The 24,383-nt window shown below is 40.9% G+C and overlaps 2 protein-coding genes across 5 annotated transcripts in view; one reads left to right on the plus strand and one right to left on the minus strand.

Annotated features, from left to right (window-relative positions):
- Positions 1-24,383, plus strand: part of LOC127351949 (cell migration-inducing and hyaluronan-binding protein) — a 190,723-nt gene that overhangs the window by 160,788 nt on the left and 5,552 nt on the right. For all 4 annotated transcript variants that reach the window (XM_051379973.1, XM_051379974.1, XM_051379975.1 and 1 more), the window contains exons 18-28: positions 2,024-2,155; positions 2,476-2,511; positions 4,060-4,215; positions 8,729-8,909; positions 9,172-9,387; positions 10,942-11,153; positions 17,331-17,516; positions 19,044-19,248; positions 20,002-20,088; positions 20,620-20,777; positions 20,992-21,092. In XM_051379973.1, coding sequence (XP_051235933.1) covers positions 2,024-2,155; positions 2,476-2,511; positions 4,060-4,215; positions 8,729-8,909; positions 9,172-9,387; positions 10,942-11,153; positions 17,331-17,516; positions 19,044-19,248; positions 20,002-20,088; positions 20,620-20,777; positions 20,992-21,092 — 1,670 coding nt within the window. The remainder of the gene's footprint in view (positions 1-2,023; positions 2,156-2,475; positions 2,512-4,059; positions 4,216-8,728; positions 8,910-9,171; positions 9,388-10,941; positions 11,154-17,330; positions 17,517-19,043; positions 19,249-20,001; positions 20,089-20,619; positions 20,778-20,991; positions 21,093-24,383) is intronic.
- LOC127351993 (uncharacterized) overlaps positions 1-24,383 on the minus strand; it is a 47,006-nt gene that overhangs the window by 20,517 nt on the left and 2,106 nt on the right. The window lies entirely within an intron of this gene.

Here is a 24,383-nt window from a genome sequence, read left to right on the forward strand (position 1 = left end):
CTGCTTAGCTTGTCCAGAATAGAGTGTAATTCGGTAAACTTCTGCTCCATGAGAGCGCCAATCTTTTCGGTAACAGTTTTGGAAACTGTGTTAGCCACGTTTTCCTCAAACGAAATGCTATCGCCATCATCCATGCTAGCTTCGGTGTTAGCCGTGAGCGGCTTTTTTGCTTCGGGACGAGTTCTACGCGGTGCATCTCGTAAATTAGTATTCCCTTTAGTGCCGGACATGTTTCACAGCAAATGTAGCCAAAATTATTGAGGTTTAGTCGGTCAAAAATGGCCTTTATCGGCTGGGGAAGCGGGAGGTCGGCAAAAGCGATCCTCTCAGTCCAAATGCATCACGTGACCCCGAGCAAATTCATTTTTAACTTTTGAAAGTTTATTTTCCTATTACTTCAAATTAAGCTATACAGTACGGAATTAACTGCAAAAATTGATATATTTTGTATTCTCTTTCCTAAAGGGCACTGTCACAGCCATGCAATACACACTTATTCAATACTAGAACCAATAAAACAATGGGATTCATTAGTGATTGTGATGGCTGAGTAGCCAAAGTCTGATATTTATGAGCTCTGGCTTTACTCAACGTCTTCCCGTTTGTATCTGCTGTTGTATGGTAGCCTCATAGGACACACCTACAAATATCCATTAGCACAATATTAGCCACTGCCAGCTCCATTATTCCAAGCAAAAAAGGATCGGCCATGGTAGGCTAAACTGAAGGCCACTTATTTTATGCACTGTTGCTGGAACTATGACAGGAGGCCTTTACGCATTAGGCAGAAAACCAGAAAATTATAACCAAGTCAAAACAATATTTTGTTTATTTTTTTGAAAAATACAGTCCAGGTTTTTCCCACTCATTTTATTCTCTTGAGGATCTTCCTGCTTGGTGAGCAAACACAGTTAGATAAAGGAATAGCAAAGCTGAGCGTGTCGGCTTTTTTGACTCATTTGTTCTACAACTGTGGTACAGAGTCAAAGCTTAGTGCACCAACCTAGACAACAACATTGCTAGTGTGTAAGCAGAAGCCCTCAGTGCCTGTATCCCCCCTCAGGTAAATAATCAGCCACTGCTCTCCAGTCTGTTACTGGAGCAGCCAGAAACACAAGGCAGCAAGACCAAAGACTGTAATGGGTGGCATCAGTGGCCAGGACCGAGACAATTCTCAGAAAAAGGAAAAACATACTGAGACCAGTCCTGAGTACTACACCCTGAGTCACACTGAGGGTCGGAGACAAGCTGGTGCATGTGTCAATTTCCTGTAATGCAGAAGACAACATTCACTACTAGTCTTCTTTATTAAAACAATGTGATGTGATTAACCCTCTCAGGCAAAGTTGTTACTATCAGGGGCATAGCACAAAATTCTGGACACTACACAGGCCTTCTCTATGAGCCTATACAGCCTATAAGACCTTTTTTAAGAACTATTATGAATGCAATTTAAGACCTATTTCACATCCATGCAGGCAAGTATAAAGAATATGAAGGAAAATCAGCAGTGGTTTCATGTCGGTTTTATTTTGTAGATGTTACAGCATAATCAATATCCATTTTTCCTAAATGGTGCCCTCACAGTCGGCTGTTTTCAGTAACCAGGCTTCATTCAGTCCTCCCAGCTCCACCCACGCTCCACCTCTTTGCCCATTTTTGGATTAGCTGGGAGTCGGCGGAGTCAGAACTGCCAAGATGGCGACAGCCAGAGCCGACCACACTGAGCTTCACAACGGCTCTTCACACACCTATGGGCCCCCTAGTCTGACACCTCTTCTATAGTAGCAGTAGTTTAGATCAGGTATTATTAAAACACACTTGTTGTTACCACCAGTAATTACAGGTGTCATCAAATCAGCGAGGACTAATCTAAAGGATTATAACACTTGAAAAATAGCAGACTACAGTAACAGGACTGACTTAGCAGCCCTGAATATACAGCAATTAAGTTAATATCATCAAATACTAACACTATCTTTCTCCACTCTGTGTATGTCTGTGGTGCTGCTGTATTATTCAGGTATGGCCCCCACCAGGATGCTGACCCTTTCAAACCCAGAGTCCCTGCTCTAATCCACCACTTTGTAGCCTATAAGAACCAGGACCACGGGGCCTGGCTGAGGGGAGGGGATGTCTGGCTCGATGACTGCCAGTGAGTACTGCGAGAATGCGTGGATCCAAAGCTGATAGTAGATAAATGAGTGGATATATGTTTGTCTACTTTTAGTGCAACCGAGAGTAGTTCACAAATCCTCATTATGAATTCCAGGTGGCACAGGTCGTTCCTCTGCACATTGATGACAGAGATGAAAGTGAATATCCATCCCTATCTAATAATAATACGTTTTTATCTCCTTCAGCCAGTGTGTGTGTGTGTGTGTGTGTGTGTGTGTGTGTGTGTGTGTGTGTCTCCCTAGAGACCTCAGACTGTTGCCGTGCTCGCAGCAATAATATTCTCTCTTTCTTTTATAGATTTGCTGATAATGGCATTGGCCTCACTCTGGCGAGGTAAGTCCCCGCCCCCCTATTAAATTACCATCATATTTCCATGGACAGAAATAAAGGGCGGCTGTTTGCATTTACCGGTGGTGATGCAGGACCCTCTCTATCGCTCTCTCTCTCACTGTCTGTGTGAGTGAAGTGTGAATTGAAAAGCGCCTTATAAGGACCCTGCTTAGGATGCACTGGGAAACGGAGCGTTTTGATGCAGTGTGAAAAGTAATTTAGGGGTGCGATGGTCACAGAGGTGGGAATTGATCAGACGTTTTCAACTGACTTTACAAAGCCAGGTTCCTAGGGGGCGCACACGGAAGTTTGTGAATGCTCTGTTTCTGCCCTCCGTCCATTTTTTATTTTTCTCCCCCAAAACTGAGGTTTTCAAAACAGAGTGTATAAATCTTAAAACCACCACCTCTTTACTGGGTAAACAGAGCTTTTGCAAAATGATGATGTATTAGGCCATTGAGGGTCATGCTGCAGCTGTGAGGCAGTAAAGAACACCTTAAGTCTCCTCTAACTTTCTCTGTGATCGTTCATAAATATTGATACAGCCAAATACACAGCAGAGCAGTTGTCATTTATTTGGATTTGTGTTTATTTTGTCAGATGACGTTGCAATCAATAAATAATGAACGTAGCACCAGAGTGCAGCAGCTTGGAGATGACTTCTGGTTAACATGTATTATACCATGGTCTGGGTGAATACTCAATTCTGATTGGCGGCAGGATGTCCATTAATTCCTAATATAGGACACCTACTAAGTAGGTCTGTTAAAGTTCTGTATTAAAGCTGCAGTAGGTAACCGTTATAAAATAATTTTTTTGTCATATCTGCTGAAACTTTCACTATATCCTGACAGTAGAACATGAGACAGATAATCTGTGAAAAAATCAGGTTCCTCTGGCTCCTCCTAGTGCTCCTAATGACATTTGTTAGAATCCACTGGGCCTGAATGAAAACAACCAATCAGAGCAAAGAAAAATAGTTATACATATTCATTGTGTCATTTTGGCCGTATTTTAACATGACCACTGATGCTAACAGTCATGTCATGAAATAAGAACATAAAACTGAACTAACACACTCACAAAACAAAAAAAATAATTTAATAGTTGATTTGTACCAAACTGAGCTGGCTGCTTTGTGTACTCATTTTCTTCATGTATGTCTGTATTTATTTTTATTTTTGGTCCCCATAAACTCAGTGCAGTAATAACTATAGTGGCTTTTGTGGCTTGACAGCTCTGTATGTGCTAGACACATCTCTATCTGAGAAACAGGCAGTTGTGTTGTAATTATTCACATCAGATCATTAACCCACCTGTATTCTGTATTTTAAGTGGATTCATTATTTGCTCGACCTGAAATTTTTCAGCTATATTTACTCAAGAAGCACAATCACAGTTTTTCATCACTTGAATGTTTGAATTATAAAGGAAATTATCACTGTGGGATCAACAGCTAAACAATTCTACAGTACTGAAGTTACTATAACCACACTGCCGCTCCTACTGCTGGCTCTCCCAGACTCTGATTCTCCCCATCTGTGTGTGCAGCGGAGGGACGTTTCCAGATGACGATGGCTCTCGTCAGCAGGTGAAAAACTCGCTGTTTGTGGGTGAGAGTGACAATCGTGGGATGCGCTTCCCCGACAACCGGATCTGGGGCCCCGGGGGTTCGGACCCCACCGGCAGAACCCTACCACGTGGCATGTAAGTGACAATTAAAGCTTATTTTAGCTCTGTTTTGGTTTTACAGCCCACAAACTCACATCATCCATGTTTGCAGCTGCATCTGGAGGCTAAAAACACACCAAAATGAATATGTTGCCATAGAAACTTGTCAGTGTTTTTAGCTTGTTTCCCTAGAAGCCAAAACAATCATTTAATGCAGGTTGAAAAAGTGAAAAATTTAAGAAACCGCTAGATAGCAGTGTTGTGAAAGTTAACTAAGGACTGGACTATGATGTGGGATGGCACAGGATAAATACAGCCTTTTTTAAAAACTCAGATTTGATGTTATTCATACTAAAACTCAACGCCTGTATCGTGATATGTTGTAACACTAATACACAGCCCTAGTGACATATAACCATTGTTTTAAAAGCATTTGGATATATATGTGAAGTTGGGTTCTGACTATATATTGAGTGTAATTACATGCACACTGGTGTTGCTAGTGATTATGGAGAGGTTTTTGGAGTATCCCGGTAATGTGTTTGCCCATGTAAACCTGGTGTCAGAGATCAGGAAAAGGGCTCTAACTTAAGAGTGTTCCGCCATCTTGGAGACAGTGAAATATTACTCAGGGATTACTCAGGGAACTTTTGGGAAGGTTGCAGGATGGAAGAATTTCACTGGGACACTGCTGTCACACACACACACACACACACACACACACACACACACACACACACACACACACACACTGCACAATCGCACACAGAGCGAGAATGTGAACCGCACCAGTTACATCTGAAGGGTTACACCGGTGAAACGTAAGTCTTTGTCTCTGTTTAAATTGTATTTCAGGACAGTTTGTGATGGTGGTGAAAAGGGTTAAGTTAGGGCCCTGAAAGCCCTGTCACGGTTTATAGCAAGCTAAAAATTATGTCTGTAATAGTCTGAGAGAAACCTGGGTACTGTGGTAAGTAAACAAACAACTCATCCATATTTCTGTTGTTTGTCATGTACACAGATGCATCCTCAACTTGAATCAGTCATATGATGATAAATGTTATAATGATTATCTACACACTGAAATGAAAGTCAAAATCCGACACTGACAGATGGCAGAGGGTGCATTGTATTGTTGCTTTCATCTTTAATTACTAGAGATCTGATGGAGAAGCCATCCTGTGGTAGTAGAAAGCGGTAAATACAGTCCAGGCAGCCAGAGGTAACTCAGTCAGTAGAGAAATTAGAGACTACCTGGATGTGCATGAGTCATCTGTAGATTATCAGAATCATGTACACATGGAGCTGAATTATAAGATGTTCCCCATCAACATCTCATTCCAAATATAATCAGAACTAGAATAAGACTCAAAACCAAGATAGTATGAAAACACTCCTTTCAATATAGTCAGCCAAATGCTGTTAGTGTTACAGACGTCTAAATATCTTTCCTTTTTCAGCAAAGTTTATCTCGCTTTAACTTCAATATCCTTTTTGACCTGCAAATAAACAAAATTTTCTCTTTGGAAACCACTAAATACCATACACTCAACCTCCTTAAGCTTGAAACTTGGCTGTAAAAATTGGTATTTTGCGCATTCATAAAGAATGGTAGGTATGGTCAGCTTGAATCAATGCCAGTTCAGTCAGCCAACTCACATTTGAAATGTTTATTAAAGCAGTATAGCATATTTAGATTTTGGCATCCAGGCTCCGACCTCATCACTCCCCACAGATATGTTTACATAGAGATATTGGGGAGTGATGAGCAAATACCTTAACCCCTAGCCGGAGCCTACAGGTGGATGCTGGGGTGGTGGTGGGGATTACAGCGCAGCAGGCAGCAATAGTTTACAGAGCAGCAGCAGCAATACAGATGCAGGGCAACAGCGGCATTGACAGAGCAGAGGGAGAGCTGGGAAATTGTGCAGTTTAAATAGACCGCCAGATTGGAAGCTTGGTTAGTGATTATGGAGTGAGGCAGTGCTGCAGGAGTGGTTTGACAAGCTGTGGACATTTCTCTGCCACTGTTTAGAACAGACACGTATTCAAACTGACCACAGCTGCTGCTCTTCATGAAGGAGCAAACTAAGGACATTTGACAGCCACTTTCAAAAAGTGTTCCAAAGCGTTGGATAGCCCAAAGATAGATTGTTGGGTGGAGTACCAAAAACCTTACGTAAGTGTGGAGAGACATGTAGGACGTCAACAGCAGGGATGGAACTAAAGAAATATTCATGGCAAGAGAGTGGCATGGAGACTTTAATGGCAGAAATATATGCAGATTTAATCACAAACAATCACATGTATCATTTGCTTGGAAAAGCAAAGGGGGTCACAAGGTACACAGTAGGCCTATATCTCATTGTCCTACATTTAAAACGTATGCAGTTAAAACAACCAAAGAATAATAGAACAAGCATCAGGGATGAAGTTGTATGCAGTTATTGTGTTCACTGTTTGGGTTCATTGTACAGTTTATCAGTTGTTCTCTACTTTTATTGTTATGCCTTGAATATAATGTGAAATGTCCATAAAATATATCATTTAGTTAGAGGTAATCAGTTTAGTCAATGATAGAAAAGGGTTCCCTTAAGGAAAAAGGTTGGGGACCACTGTGATAAGCCATTATTCACAACCCCGGTCCGACTCAGACATTACACAACCAACAGCAATCTCTGTTTCAATTGAAATTTGGTGTAACACTGAGAGCAACTTGAAGCCAGAGTCATATTCCCTGTATGTGTACACAAACTAGGCCAATGAAGTTGATTCTGGTTCTGAAGGAATGTCTCAACAGCAGTTTTATCAGAGATTCCTTTATTGTGTGGGGGAAAGAGCAGTCCACATAAAGCACTTCTGTCTGAATTCTTCATCTTCAGCCTGACAATCTTTGATGCAACTATATGAACTTGGGCACACCATTGCACAAGTGCTCTCATGCTGTGCAGTGCTGAACATTTGATGAGGCCTCTGGATAGATTTTCATCACCATCCATGGCAGGGAGTCTGCTGTACACACACTTCTTCTCCCTTGTCTGAACACTACAGAATGTGAATTGTGGTCTTTCTCATTTTTTTCCACTGTACCACCAATTACCTGTGACCTTGAAGGTATCAGACAGAATTATCACATTATAAATATGTGTACAAAAAGGACACTGCCGTTTTCATTTAGAATTGGCTTGAACCTTTGGTTTTTAGGACCCACAGCTTTACTATTTAAGTTCAGTTGTTGTGCCCTCATCAGAGGTGTTTCCAGCAGCAGCAGGCAGCTGTTAGTGAAATATACCTGATAAACCCACTGTTAACCCAAGTTAATGACTAGCTGGTGTCCGGTACTCATGGGTCTGACAACGCCCATCTTCGAAACTCAGCCTTCATTTTGAGCTCAGCTGTACACTTTTAGGACTGAATCGCATTGAAACAGAGTAGGGAGTGTCATGGCTTCTCAATCCTGGGAGAAAAAAAATCTCCACATTTTGAGGTGACACACACATTTATTTTTATTTTTTATGTAGGTCATATAAAGGCATCAGCATTAAACTGAGACTGTTTCATCTCCAGTTAAAAATTCCTTGTAGTATGTGTAATTAAGGTTAGAAAAAGATTGATAATTTGCTCAGAATGAGCAGCCCTGGTCCAGTTAGTGCCTCTATGTCAGCGGGTGTGTAAATAGACACTGGAGAATGTCTTACTGTCTGTACTTCAGTGACAGATTTTAAAACAGTTTCATCATTCAGTTTGGTAAAGTCAAATGAAGAGGTAGAGTGATGAAAGTCTGTTTTCCACAGAGGGTTAAATTCTTTAACCTTAGTCTAATTCTTCTGTCCAAGTCGATAAGAGTTTATTCTTAACCCATTTGCACATGAGCTAATTTGGTACTTTTTCAGATATCCCCCTAAAATCTACTACTTCTAATCTATTTCAGATAATCCAGTAAACAAATACATCTTTGTTATACATTTGTCACATTATTGTGGCTGTGGCAGACTGAGGCTGTTTGAGGGGCAGGGGTGCAACAAAAAAGGGCACTAGCATGCAGAATATTATGATGGATTTATGCTTAGTTAGAGTTAGGAGTTTTTTCCACTGGAAACCTAGAGAGGGCGCTCTTGCGATGTTTTTTGAACATGGGGATATACCCCCAAGTTATAAGTGTCAATCAAATCTAGTAAATGCGCAAATGATTCAAAGATGGTGAACAGAGACTGGTGCCACTGTGGAAAATAATCTTTAATCCTCCGAACCCTGCCTTCAGCCACTGATGAGTAGCATGGACGCTAACACTGGATCTGGATCGGAAAATAGCAATAGGATGAGATGGGACGTGAACCCTTGCATTCTAGTGTTAAAGCAAGAGGGAGTGGGTGGGGTTGTAATATTTATATCCACTATCCCAACCTCCACCTACTTTACACTGCACTATATCAACATCACAATGAACATTAATTGTTAATGGGGTGTGTGTGTGTGTGTGTGTGTGTGTGTGTGTGTGTGTGTGTGTGTGTGTGTGTGTGTGTGTGTGTGTATCTGTGTTTCCCAACAGTGATTTTCCTATCCGGGGAATGCAGATCTACGACGGGCCCATCAACATGCAGAACTGCACATTTCGGAAGTACACTGCGCTAGATGGACGTCATACCAGTGCCTTTGGCTTCAGGCTCAACAACTCGTGGCAGAGCTGCCCCAACAACAATGTCACTGACATCACCTTTGATCACGTACCTGTGAGTCATTTCTTTTGTGTAAAATACACAAAATAGCACAGCAACTTGACTCTTGTTCTGACAAAAAAATGTATTTTAATGTTGGAAATGGTTAACTAAATGAGGTTTAGTTGAAGCATTCTGAGCTGTCCTCAGCACCAGAGGACCCCATCTACTGTAAGCTATATGAGAAAAAATCAGATCAATACAGTCTATTTTTATATGAGCACAAAATACCCATTATGAGCAGCTACAAATGTCTGTGCCTCATTCTCTACTGTAGATCACGTCTCGGGTGTTTTTTGGGGAGCCCGGCCCCTGGTTTAATAAGATGCAAATGGATGGAGACAAGACGACCATCTTCCACGATATCGACGGCTCGGTCAGTGAGTATCCCGGATCCTTCCTGGTTAAAGAGGACAACTGGCTGCTCCGTCATCCCGATTGCATCGACGTGCCCGACTGGAAGGCTGCCATCTGCAGTGGCCGCTATGCACAGGTGGGTCCGTGGGTGTCAAACTTGCTCAGACCTTCAGCCTCACAAACACAAATTTACCTTCTGTTACACCTTATTTGGCATTGTTTGGAGTACATTCATTTTCATATGCCAAAGTTCTTTGAAACCATAAAAAATAGTTTATTATATCTGTGTGAAATGACAAATCAGTCATGCATATCTTGGCATATCTTAGTCATCTGAATTGTTTATATGTGGTGCAGACCTTAGTAGGAGGTTGATTCTGTTGGCTTTAAACTATATTTACAGTTGTATGCAATTATTTGGGCCATTGTGGGCAACACAATCCTAAAGCATTCACCCCCATGGTTAACAGTTGGGCAGGTGTTCTTTTCATGAAATGCTGCTCCTTTTTTTCTCCAAACATCCCATTGCTTGTTTTCAATTTGCATCAGTTATGTTGCATACTTCTGGCATTGGATTTGATGATGAGGATACAGGTATGGTTTTCTTCTACTGACTCTTCTATGAAGGTTCTGTTTGCGTAAGCAGCTCTGGACAGAAATTACTGACTCTACTGAATTTTCCTGGAGGTTTTTAGAATTCACGTGGAGTTTCTGATTTGCCCTTCAGGCCAGCATATGAGCAAGTCTCTAAGAGTATTCCTGGTCTTCCAGATTTCACCTTGACCCTAGTTCACCTAAACTGCCATCTCTTAATTACATTTCTTCTTGCAGCCTTCTCCTGCACTGTGGGCATCAATAACTTAAATTTTTTTGCTGGCCTTTTGGATGGAGCTGATGAAGGTCTGAGACCTTGTAAAAAGGATTTAAGACTGCATAACTGTGCTTAGGGTGCACAAACTCTTTCACATGCCACAATTATGTTTTTATTATTATTTATTATTATTATTATTATTATTATTATTATTATTATTATTTATTTATTACATAAATCCTAACTATGTCTGAATGTTTGCTGGAAATTTGCTGGTTTTATGTTCCAAGGCTGTTTACATCTTTTTCAAAAAAAGCACTTTGACATTAGTGTACAGTGGTATGATTTGTCGCTTTAAACTACGCAAAAATCTGGCCATGCCTGTGAGTTCAGGTGTCTATGATCAGTACTCAAATCTGACAGCAGGAGGTAGCAGCGACTTGCCTAGAGTTTGACCAATAGCACTGATTCATTCTACCTGCTAACCCAGCAGGGAGGCTTGTCACTGTATGGCTGCTTCCTCTAGTGACGACAGTCTTTTAACTCATTAGCAAAGACAAACAGCAGACTGGGCTGATGTGGAAAGTTGAAGTTGTTAAATAATTAACATAAATAATGTTACGTAGCTAATTTGCAAGCTAGCTTGTTTATTTACCGCATATAAGTTGACAGAGTAATGCTACGATATGTTGTTGCAGACAAATGTGACTTATTCAGCATTATTGCAGTCAAACCTGTAACCGTGTATATTCAGTGGCGCAAAAAGTACTGAGATATGCAGTACAACATATAAAATGATATTGATATTGGATAACGCTTCTTTCAATTTTTTGTCTAAATATTAGAAGCATTCTAACTCTAGGGTTGTGTTTTCTTCAGATCTATGTCCAGACACGTAACCCTGCCAACCTAAACATGCACATAGTGAGGGATGAGTACCCCAATCGGCCCCTGACGCTAGAGGGCGCCCTGGGGAAGAGGAAACACTACCAGCAGTTCCAGCCAGTGATCACACTGGCCAAAGGCTACACCATCCACTGGGACCAGGCGGCACCTGCTGAGGTCACCATCTGGCTCATCAACTTCAACAAGTCAGTGGACACATGAGCTGCACTTGTGACAGCACACATTTCACACAAAGCATGTTTATAGTTGGTCTGTACAGTAGGATTTATTTATCAGAGATAACACAAATGAATTAACAACATATGTCCAGATTTAGCCCAATGGATTATTTTCTTTTGCGGTCTCTGGGCAGATTATAGAACAGACAAAATGAGAGACTAAGATTAAGAGTGCATAACATAAGACAAAAAATAGAGCACTTAAGCAAGGCATATGGCATGTAGACTTAATAAACTCGACACTGATGGACAGAGCAAGATGGAAATTTAACTGAATATCACACTGCCACTGTTGTTTCTCAAGTAACCACATTTTCAAGTGTCAAACAGGTTGTTAAATAAATTCTTAAATCAGTTGGAAGTGTGTTGCAGCCACATGATGCTCGGACTGATAGGGGAAATGAACTTTTACTTGCCTCTATCAGCAGCTCTAATGTGCCTGCTAGTATTCATAAAATTTGAGTAGAACCAAATGAACACTTGGAACAGGTCTGTGGTGTGTTTATGAGTGAGATCATAATTACTTGCCCCGAGTAGACTTTTTTTTTTTCAAGGGTTTATTGGCACTTTGAAGTCATCTAGAAATTACAGAATATATAAATGTCTGGACTGGTGCTCATATCATCATTCAAGATATGTATTATAGTGAGTAAATTACAGCTAAGAGCACCATGCTGAACTACAGTAGCCCCGACGTAGAAGGTAATATCTTTTATCTTGCACAAGTTATCTAATTTGGTTCTACGTGTGCACACAGGATAATAATTTGTGCAAATAAGATCCATATCTTGCACACTTTATTATCTTGGTTACACAAGGTATTGTCTTTTGATGACTTGTAGGCACAAATTAATTTATTATAATTATAATGCCTTGCAGGCATGTGACTCAAGTCATTTGGTCCAACTCTCAAACAAGTCCCCCCCAACATACTGCAGTGTAACCAGACCTCCCTCAGAGCTTTGTCACAACATAAAATATAATTATTCACTTGATAACGGCCATTTAATGCAGCATTAAATGACACATGACAATTTAAAAATGTGTTTAAAACTGAAATGTAACTTATAGATTGGATAATTGAACATGGTTTCAATATATCCATGGTTTTTAGAAATGTAACATTACAATGCCAACATTGGGTTGATCAGTGATATCGATCGTTAGGTTAGCTAGTGTTAGGGTTACAGAGTTTTGAGAGAACAGATTGTATCTGTAACCATATTGTTTCGCACTGAATATCACGACAATGCCTTGCTGTTATACCAGGTAGCGTTTCACTTGTAATGTAACAACTTTGAACATATTTCATATTTACACTGAAAACATAAAACAAGACAAGTCAATCCAGTCATCACGTCTCAAGTGAAGTCAAGTCTTTCACCTCCAAGTCAAGTCTTAGGACATTTACTTTCTGTCAAGTCAAGTTGCACATTATCAGAATAATGACTTGAGTCCCCATCTCTGATACCTTGTATGCAAAATGTAATAATTTATGCATAAAAGGTCTTTTGTGCAAAAGATCTTTAAATAAATATTTCATTCATCAAGACTCCAGGGATGAATACCAGTAAATGTGGTAGTGGAAAGCCTTATTGTAAATGCAAAGTTTCAAAAAGATGTTATCTATTTTAACTGCGCATGTAAAAGAGGATAATATATGTACAAACAGACTTTAAAATCACCCCTGAGAAACAAATTCACCTTTTTGATCCAGTGAAAAGCTTCCAGACCAGCATTTGATCTGTTTACAAGCCTGGTTCTTTAAATACACCAAGCAGCCTGAGGGCTTCATCTGTTGCAGTCAGCAATCCATGAAGTGAATTTTAGCCGGTATTTTACTTCCAGCTCCCCCATCACACTGTTATTGGAGCGGCACTGCAGCAGAGAGGAGGAAGATTGTGTCTCAGACAGTGAACGGAGCTGAGCTGTCTCAGGTGGCATGGACCACAGGTCATGTGACAGCAGGTGGTTGTATGGGCAGAGACGGTAACCCCTGTGTCTGATCAAAGATGGTCTCAAGTGTCAGATGTGAATGTCCTCCCTCATCTTTCTCTGGCTGTCCACTGACTCCTGGTCAGTGACCTTTGACCTCTTCCAGTGGATGCTGGGAGCTGGTGTTCACAGTAAGCTGATGTGGTCCCTACAGCTGTCATGCATGATGTCATAATGATGTCGCACACCACTCCAGTCTTCCTCTCTTTGGGGATGGTCTCTTTCGGATGTACCAAAGTTTTAAAGAGCCCACTTCTTCAGACAAAGTGCTGGTCACATTGTCGAGCAACTTTCCGAAAACTGACGGTGCAACAAGCTCTGTATTTGTTATTCTTCAGACATCCTCTTCTGTCACTTCTCATGTGGGCAACTGAGAGCAACATCGTGAATGCCTTTGAGGATAGACTGTTTGAAAGCATGTGCCAGTAACCCTGTTTGTATGATTCATCCCATTGAGCCTACAAAGACACACAAAAGACACAGAATTCTTCAGTTGGGGCAGATGTCTACAACAGGGTTACCAAGTGTCCTGGAAAACATGGAAAAGCTGGAAATTTAGTCACGGAAACATCAGCAAATTGATTAGAATGACCACATATCCTAGAAAAATGTAATTGTATTTTAGCTTCACTCAGATCTATGCCTCAGATCACCCACGGGTTTAGTCTGAAACTCCAAAACTCTACTGGGAAGAATAACCTGCCCGGTATGATCAGACGTGGAACCAACTTGCAGCAGTCTTTTCACTGCCCAGTCTATTTTTTCTGGAGCCGCGAGCACTATTCTCACCAAAGCACAGTGAAATGTTTTCTTTAACTATGTTCTTAGCACCCCATGTATTGATCAAACTCTCCCTTAGCACCAGGAGACAACAAATCTTGGCACCGAGCATGCTCATTGAGGGCATTCATTGTGTTGCACTCTGTCTTTCACACACAAAGTGCTGGAAGTAGTTGTGTTAAGAATAAAAAGCAAGAAGTTCAAGCCTGCTTTGCTTTGCTTTCACACCTCCACACAGTTGGCCACTGTTGATTCCAGAATCTCTGCAACGTACGGTTGTGTGGGAGGGTGTTTCAGACGCTGGCGAGCATTTGTTTAAAGCGTATTGATGACTTAACCCTTCAGAGGTGAATGTATGTAAAGAGACAACACATATACAGTTGTTGTGGATGACACCATGGGAAGATAGCTGACGAGGTTAATTTTGTTTTGAACATTGATCCCTCCTTACAGGCTTTCTGCAAATGGCATTGTCTGAGGTCACTCAAGATGTAGGCCGTCAGCTCATTCTTCTCACGCCTGCTATTTGCCAAGATTTACCACAGAAATGGGGAGAGTCTCACTCTGTGCTCCTCCCTTCAGATGCTGTTTACAGTGAGGCATTCAGCTATTTAAACTGCATAAAGTCTGGTGGTCATTTCAAGCATGTCATTCATTCCCCATGGCCTCAGTCCACCCTGACATGGACAGCACAGAGTCAAAGCAGTGTATTTCCATCGATGGTGCGTATACCAATGGCCCCATCTACAGTTCACAGAAGAATACAGCAAGGGAGGCTGATTCTCCACAGAAAGAGCTGAAATATGACTTGTTTATGTTAAGAAAACAGCTACTGTCTGTCTTTTGAGAGCAAACCAACTGATCATGGTTTAATGAGCCGCTCTCTCCTGCCTTCTGCAGTGTGATATATTAAAATGTAGCTACCTCCTGCTGATGTTGAAGCTTTGATGAAGGATCTCATAGCAGAGTCAGTAGAAAGCTGTTGAGCTAAACAGATTATCATCTTTTCAATTTGCTGTGTTGTTAATGAATTGTTGACTTTGGGTGAGTTTATATAGTACATTTTACTTTTATTCATTTTTAACTCCTCTGCTTTGTCCTGATTCAGCTTATTTGGAAACATCATTTTTCAATTAGAGCTGCAACTACAGGCCCTTTTCTTTGTGGGAAAAACATGGATTGGATTGATGAACAGTGGCTTTATGAGCTGAGAGCTGAAGTTATTAAACTGGGAGTTTGTCATAGCAATTAAACTGAAAAACTGTTCAGACAAAATGCATTCAACATGGATTCTGTATGCTGCACAGAGAGACAGACAATTAGCCGCTTAGAGCAGTGGATAAATGAAAGACTGCAAGTCATATTTGACTGCTAATGCATATTTTTGATATGAAGGTATAAAGTACAGGTCAGGTGTGATTTGACATATAACACGTGCTGACATGCTGACAATGTACAGATATTAGAGTGTAAACAAAAATTACAGCTGCAATTAGATTTTCACACTGCACTTGGTGCTCAGTTCTGATTTATTGCTCAGATCAGATTTTTTTTTTTGTCTGTTCACATAACTTTTTAAATGTGGCCCATATCAGACTCCAGTGTGAACAGGTCACTGTCCTGAAGTGACCTGCATGACTAAAGTCAGTCTGAGTGACATAAAAGTCCCAGGAATTCTGATATGAGTGGTCAGACTCACATTGCAACCATAGGGCCTGTATTGGATTTGGACCACATATAAAAGTGGCCTGAATCAAAATTGAAAAGCTCCGATTCCATGCGGTTTGTGCTGTTCACACTGTTATGAAAAGAAATCTGATCTGAGTCACACCAGAGCAAATGTATCAGATTTGGGTCAGTGTGGCCTGCAGTGTGAACAGCCTTTGTTGCTATTGCATCGGGGTCAAAACCAGAAAACACTGAAACATCCAAATGAAAATAAGATAAGATATCCCTTAAACCTGTAAACCGTTTTTTTTTTTTTTTTTTCAAAATATTTCATTGAAATGTTCTTCATTTACATGGCAATCACAGTTAACTTAGGAAATAACAGTATAAACATATGCTTTCGCACATATACACTGATGCCTATATATACTCTATAAATATATGAAATATATTAAAAGTAAATATAATAGAAATTATAGAGAAATTCTGGAGAAAATTGTTATACTACAATGTAGGAATGCTAAAGATCTTTAGAGCAGGGTTCTAAAACTGTGGGGCACAGACCCACTGCAGGGGAGGCGTGGATGACCAGGGCAATAATATGGAGTGGAACTGAGTCAAAGGAATGTGATTTCTATAAGGAAAATAAACACAGTTGCTTACCTTATGATTTATAAAACATTTTGGCTTCTGAAGGTGGGCATGCCAGAAAGTAAAAAAAACAACCCACTGCACTAGAGCGAGAGAAGGTAAGATAGACTTTATTGATCTCACACTGGGGAAATTCACTCGCTACAGCAGCTCCAGATACAGCACAACAGATAAGATAATACACATTAAATAAAAAAATAATAATATAGAAAAATAGAGAGTTAGAGTTAGTAAGAGTTACATGAACACTATATACAGCTGTTGATATACAGATGTGATTGGTAAGGAACATTGCACAGGTCACAGCCTGAGGTAGTGGCATGGTGTAACAAATAAATAATCGCACAGGACAAAAAGATGTCATCTCATTTATACTGCTGTATATATTTTGGTCGATGTGCAATGACTTATTTTTTATACCATGCCACTACCTACTGCTTTGACCTACACAAATGAAACTAAGCTAAACTGCTGCATTTAGACTATTTGAAATGGCATTACTTGACTCAAATGTATGAAATAGAAGTAACATCTCTTCAGGAATAAACCTACATGCACCAAATATACTGTAAGTTTAGTTTAAGAACCAAATTCAAGCACAGGTCACACTCAGGTCTCTCAGATTACATTGCACCAACACCCATACGATACTGTGCAACTGTGAATACATTCACATTTAATGTGAGCTGATTATTCTTTTACTATATAAAATAAATGGTATAAAAAAAAAAGAGTTAGCCAAGGCTAAAAACCATAAAGATATTCTGTTCATATTTTTTATTTAAAGCAGAAAACCCTCACAGTGGAGAAGCTAAACCAGTATTTGTTTCTAATTTTCTTTTATGAATGACTTTAAACGTGAATTCCAAACTGTTGATGTTGTTGTTACTTTTCTACCCATTAATAAAAGATTTGTTCAACCGGATTCACGACTCATGTGATAGTCACCTGATTAAAGGTAGAAATAATCACATGTATGCTGGGCGTGAGAACAGGTTTGACTGTGAGATCAGCACTGTATCTACATTGTGCTGCTTACTGTGTTTTTAGAAACGACTGGATCAATGTGGGCCTCTGCTACCCACAAGGCACTGCCTTTACCATCATCTCTGACATCCACAACCGCCTGACCAAACAGACCCGCAAGACGGGCGTCTTCATGAGGACTACCCAGAAGGAGAAGATCAACCACTCCCACCTGGCCAGAGGATACTACTACTGGGAGGAAGACACTGGGTCAGCCACACACCACCACATTAGCTCACTTCATCTCACAAACAGACTTTACTTACAACACATTATCAACCATCAGAAAACTTTGTGTATCTACATTTTCTGCATAATGATTATATTGTATGCTAATTAATGAAGCATTCAGGGTGTCCATTTAATGTAACAACTTTAAAGCTGTACTAATCAATATTTTTCTATGAACAATATATCTAATGGCTGTGTAATGTGAATTCATTCGTAGTGACAAACCCACAGAAAATGTACCCTTCCTAAGTCCCGCCCCTTTTTTGCTCTGTGCTCCAATAACAGTTGAGTGAGCCCCTGTCAGAACCTCAGTCAACTTCCTTCTATCCTGTACTTTGTTGAAAAGACAACCACACTTTTAAAATGGCTAAAAGATAAAAGTGACATATAGCTAGCTAGCCAATGCAAATGCTAGCTAATCTACACATCAATCGTTAGCTAGCTATAGTTACATCTGAAAGCTAATGGTAGCAAAACGCTGGTTAACAAGCTAACATTGTTAGTTCAGTGTGACACCTCCTGTTTGAAATGTTTATTACAGCAGTATAGCATATTTAGATTATGGCGTCTAGACTCCGACCTCATCACTCTCCACAGATATGTTTCCATAGAGATATTGGGGAGTGATGAGCAAATACCTTAACCCCCCAGTCGGAGCCTACAGGTGGATGCTGGGGTGGTGGGGGGGATTACAGAGCAGCAGCAGCAATACAGATGCAGGGCAACAGCTGCATTGACAGAGCAGAGGGAGAGCTGGGAAATTGTGCAGTTTAAATAGACAGCCAGTTTGGAAGGGTGCGTTTGGTTAGTGATTATGGAATGAGGCAGGTCATTGTGTATATCAGCACAGCTCGAGTTGACTGCCTGAACTAGCTCTCAGGCCTCGCTCCATTTAAGGCGTGACTTACAGCTATATGTCGCTTTTATCTTTTAACCATCTTCAAAATGTGGTTGCCTTTTCAACACAAACAAGACTAGTACAAAGCATATCTAAGTACAGGAAGTAAAGAAAATCTCCCTCTGATTGGCAGGTACTAATTGCCTTCATCGGTTTGGTTGGTTAGATTGAGGCATGAGGAGTGAGATGGGTTGGGGTTAGGGTAAGAATGTCAGGGTTAGCCTGTCAGAGGCAGGGTAGGGTGGTCGACGATTTCACCATCCTGGGGAAAAAATATTGTGCATGGGGAAGGAGAAAGTAGGCCGAGGTTCTGACCGAGGCTTGCTCAACTTTTATTGGAGCACAGAGCAAAAAGGGGCGGGACTTAGGAAGGGTCAATTATTACTAATGCCTCAGCTCCAGAGAGCTTTATAGACCTTTTAAAGCTTGTTTTGTTTTCTGACCCCCCAGAAACCCCTCTCACCAATCTCAGTCTGATTTCTTTACCTCATTACTGTAATTTCATGGTAACAAAGATGAATCTGCATTTCACAATGTCAATGATTTCTGTGGTTGCATGGTATCAGATGAAGTGTATGATGTCCAAAGCTTTACTCTGTTTATTGCAGCCTGCTTTTCCTGAAGGTGAAGGCCCATAACGACAGGGGGCAGTATGCCTTCTGCTCCGTCAAGGGTTGTGAGAGGGTGAAGATCACAGCCGTCATTCCTAAAGGCAGTCCACCCAGCAACTGCATGGCCCAGGCCTACCCCAGACACGCTGAGCTGCCTGTTGTGGATGTACCCATGCCCAGAAAGATACCAAATGCCAGGCTGGTGAGAATGGGGGGATGCAATGACTGATGCAAGTTAGCTTTTAGATGTAATGTTATCTTTAAACCATCTTCAAATGTGGTTGTCTTTTCAACATAGATTAGCCTAGCACATAGCATATCTAAGTACAGGAAAGGAGGAGATTGACAGCGGTTCCAAAAGGGGGCGGGACTTCGAAAAAGGGTCAATTTACTTTCACCCACCAGTAAATACCGATAATGGGAACAGTGATGCTGGGCCTTGCACTGAAGAACTGCTGTCAGGTCAGGTGTAGCAGAGATTTAAGTGCATCACAGAGGTGAACACAGGTGTAATTAATAATGTTAATGATGACTCTGTTCATTTACAGTAAGTTCCCCAGTGAGCCATACAACCATTATATCATTAGTTACACCTGTGACTGTCCTTTTGTCAAAATGTCTTACATACTTGCACTAATGTTTCAGACTTTGAGAACTAAGAAATACATTCCACCATAATGAATGGCCCATTTGCTGTATTCCTATTTACATTCTGTTTCTTGGCTTCATTCATTTTTTTGAGTGTCTTCCTGCTGCTGAATCTCAATTCCCCCCCACAGCAACATTTAGAAATGTACTCCCTTATATTAAAATGGCTATTGCAGCAGTGATTATTTCACCTAATTGGTTTAGCTCTGTGATAGTGGTGAGTGTGAACTGGCTTTAAATTGCTTCTGTGAAATGCCAAAATCTGTGTATCAATTCCATCTCTATTCCTTTTCTTGTTTGCTCTTAGCACACACCAGAACACTTCCTGGAGGTCAAACTGGAGTCCTACAACACTCGCTTCTTCCACATCAAGGAGGACTTTGCCTTTACTGAGGTATCGTTTGTCTCATACAGACAGTAGATTACTCTCACTTTGGTTGAACAGCTTAGATTTAGGCCACTGGTTTGATATACAGAATTAAACCTGTTTTATGTGTACTAGTGTGATTTAGAAACCTGTTTCACTAGAAATGGGAATGAATGAAGGGGGAATAAGCATAATAAACAAAATCCAATCACAGGCATTTCTAACTAACCGGTTAATTTTTAAGAAAAAAGACAAATGACATGACATTCTATTTAGTTTTCACATTTTTCTCAGGTTAAAAGATTTAAAAACATAGAGGTGAAAAAGAAAATATATCTGTGGACATCTGATCTAATCAGCTTGAACACACACCAAGTTGTGGAACCCCCTACAAGGCCAGCTGCTGGCTGAGTCAGGGCTCATATCCTACTGTATACAGACGGAAGTGGAAATTATCTCCAGAGCTCAGGCTAGCATGTGCATGTTTCAGATTTTTAAGTCTGCAGTGAATTTATAGATCCCAGAACTGTATGTGATTGGCTGGCTGTGTTGTCACAGGTGAACGGCAGAAAGTTGTACCAACCAGAGGATGGGGTGCAGCTGACCGTAATTGACGGGCACGATGGGAAGGTGGTAGAGAGCAAAGACTTCAGGAACTCCATCTTACAGGGCATCCCCGCACAGATAGACAACTACATCAGTGGACTGAGAGACGGGTAAGAAGTCCTTCAACATCCTTCAACATGTTTAGGAGTCTTCATGTGATTAACACCATGTGTTGGCGTGGGCCTCAAAGAAACTTTGCATTGCCACTAGGCATGGGACCATACGAAATTTTACAATTATATTATATTATATATATTATATTATTTAAAAGACACATGCAGCTAAAGGTGAACACTAAGATGCTGTTTCTCACTCTTTCTCTAGTTCCATTGTCCTCATTACGTCTAAGGGTCGTCTGTTTACCAGAGGATCCTGGACTAAAGTCCTGCAGCGACTTGGAGCAGACAAAAGCGTCAAATTGAAAGGTAACCAACTATATGTGCACTGAGTGGAGCATTTCAGCAGCAGTATGCTGAGGAATGCTTTGGACAAAACATCCAGCATTTTGAACAGAAATGCAGTAGGTGGCAGTGTTGCTTCAAAGGTTGCTTTTTACCCAGGTCAGTGTGACTGTAATGTCTAAGTTTGATTATGTATGTATTATATAACAATATACAAAAACAAGCAACAAAAAAACAATCAGCTATCCTCAAGCCTCCAACCCAAAGTGTCTTTCTATTTTTCTTGGCTTTTTTCACATATTATCTGTCTCATGTTCTACTGTCAGGATATAGTGCATGTTTCAGCAAAAATGCTAAAAGTAATTTTTATAAAAGTTACCTCAAACTAAAACTAGGTGTGAAATTTTAACCTTTTTTTTAAATCCTGTCCCTGCATTAAACAAGGCACTGGACCCCAACCTTCTCCATTAATTACACACTGGGGCCATGACAAATAAATCACATGAAAATGCACCTGAAAAATATGTTGCATCTAAAATATTGATACCAGCTGCGATGCAAATCTGTGACATTAAAATTAAATACTAAGCATTTTTCTACACCTTATTGCATTGACTAAAAGGAGCCAGAGGCTCACAGTGCAGCACCGAACGGTCCACAGATAGAGAGGTTGCATTCACCAGCTTCCTCTCAGTTTCCTGTCCTTGCACTTTGGCCCGTTCTGACCCCGACTAAAGGTTCTTCTGGTCAACTAGTCGACACCTTTATGCTATTAATTTCAATATATATATATATATATTATATATATATAATTAACTTGCTACAAACTTGCACCTCTCCTTTACCTGCTGTGTCATTGTCCACAGAGTCAGAGTCCTGGTTGGAACCACTGTAAATCAGCTGCCCTCTATTGCGCTCTCTGGTTCTGTTGCCCTTTAAGCCCCCAATCAGGGCAAGGCAACAAGACATCGCAGCAATGGCCCAAAAAGACTTAATAATAAGCTTACATTGTGTATGATCATTATCCCCATTCACAGTAACGGAGGGCTAAACCAGAAGTCTCTAGTGCACATGCTCTATGGGCTACTGTATCCCGTTCTCTTTATTCATCCATAGGGTAGAGTCAGTCATAGGAGCACACATACAACAGTGCACCGGTAAGTGACTCCCAGTGTTACAAGAGAAAAGATCCATGTTGCAACAGTCTTCCGATACTTTCGTCCCAGTGACAAGGCGCAGCTCTCGAACAGAGTTTAACATTTTCATTTTTCTGCGACCATCCAACGAATAAAAATCAGCAGAGACTTTCCAATTGACATCAATGGTAACTGGACCTGTACTTGTATAGCACCTTTCTAGTCTTCTGACCACTCAAAGCGTTTTTACACTACATGGCACATTCACCCTTTCATACACATTCACACACCGATGCGCGGCATCGGGAGCAATTCAGGGTTCAGTATCTTGCTCAAGGATACTTTGACATGTGGCACCAGGAGCCGGGGATCGAACCAACAACCTTCCAATTAGTGGACGACCCACTCTGCCTAATGCCCTAATAAGACTGTTTTTTGTGGGCTTTGAAGATAGCATAGATGGACGTAAGGGCTTCAGATCCCTAGCACATAGCAGACTGTGCAGAGGGAGTAATCGCCATCCCAACTTACTTTTGTCATGCTGTCTTTATATTGTGTGTCTTTTGTCGTTAGGGCAGCCCTTAATAGTCGAGTTAGGCGCTGAAAAACAGAAAAAGGCCAAACTTAGTTCTGAAGCTGCACCTTGTCACGGAGGACAAAAGTATTGGGATTGTTGCAACACGGACCTTTTCTCTTGTAACGCAGGGAGTCACTTACACTCACTAGTGCACTCTTGTATACATAGATATAGAAACGTAGATACCATGTTCTCAATTTGATGTGCAGTCGTCTGTTAACAATGCTGAGAGATTCAGACTGCACTACAAACCCAACTAACCCGCTTAATTCTGAACCAATTTGAATACAATTTAACATGATACTGGTTACTCGTAGGGATTAATTCAGTCACTGGGGGAAGATCTAATCAGCTCTATGCCCAAAACAGTGAGGTAAACAAATAACAGCCACAGTTAGTCAGACCAGCACTTTGGCCAAAATACAGAATGAAAACAATTACATAGATGTGTACTTGTTGCCGGCGTAAGTTTTTGGCATAGAGCTGATTAGATCCGCCTCCAGTAACTGAATTCATTTCAACAAGTAGCCAATATCATGTGCAAATTCTCACATTTATAACCACATTTCATGAAAGTCAGTTCAGAATTAAGTGAGTTAGTTGATTTTGCAGTGAAGTCTGAATCTCTCAGTGTAGTTAGCAGCAACCGTGCAGACATTTGGCAGCATACAGCAGTGGCCAATGAGGTACAGTATCTACGTTTCTGTATCTATGGTTGCATATGCTAACTGTCCTAGCTGCTGCCACTAGCTAGTTAGGTGACTGTCACCTGGACTCAGTGCCAAAACGGAGGATTTGCAGCAGCTCTGACCAGGACTCTGACTGTGGGGATGAAGATAAGGCGGGTTCAGGCAGGGACAGGAGGGGCATGAAACAGAGGAAGTTTATAGTGAGTTTATTAGTCAGTAACTGTTAACGTCATCCATCGTATCGATAAGGCCGCCAGTATTTGTCTTAATAAAGTTGGAAGTTATTTAATAATAATAAATACGTATGTATTCTGTGTTTTGAACAACAAGACTGTATGATGTTACAGTGTTGAAATAAATTAACTAAATATTCAGAATCATTACTGTTTTTTCTGTTAGTATTCAACAGGCAGCTGTTCAATTCAATTTCAATTCAATTTTATTTGTATAGCGCCAATTCATAAGAGAAGTTATCTCAGGACACTTTTCAAATAGAGCAGGTCTAGACCGAACTCTTTAACATTAATTACAGAGACCCAACAGTACCACCATGAGCAAGCACTGGCGACAAGGGCAAGGAAAACTGCCTGTTAAAGGCAGAAACCTAGGACAGATCCTCCGGCTCTAGGTGGGTGGTCGTCTGTCTCGACCAGTTGGGGTGAGAGAGAGAGAGAGAGAGAGAGAGAGAGAGAGAGAGGCGACAGACAGACAGACAGGTGCAAAGCAACAACAGTATTGGCAATGGCAGTCAAGCAGGACCATGGCAGGAGGCTCCACCAGGATCCATGAGAACCTGCGAGACGAGAAAGCACAAGAACTCCGGGGAAGAAGTGGAGTTAGTAACATGCATTAAAGGGACATGAATGAGTGCAGAAAGAGAGAGGAAGAGAGTAGCTCAGTGCACCATGGGAAA

The sequence above is a fragment of the Dicentrarchus labrax genome, unplaced genomic scaffold (assembly GCF_905237075.1).
Source record: "Dicentrarchus labrax unplaced genomic scaffold, dlabrax2021, whole genome shotgun sequence".
Taxonomy (NCBI): Eukaryota; Metazoa; Chordata; class Actinopteri; family Moronidae; genus Dicentrarchus; species Dicentrarchus labrax.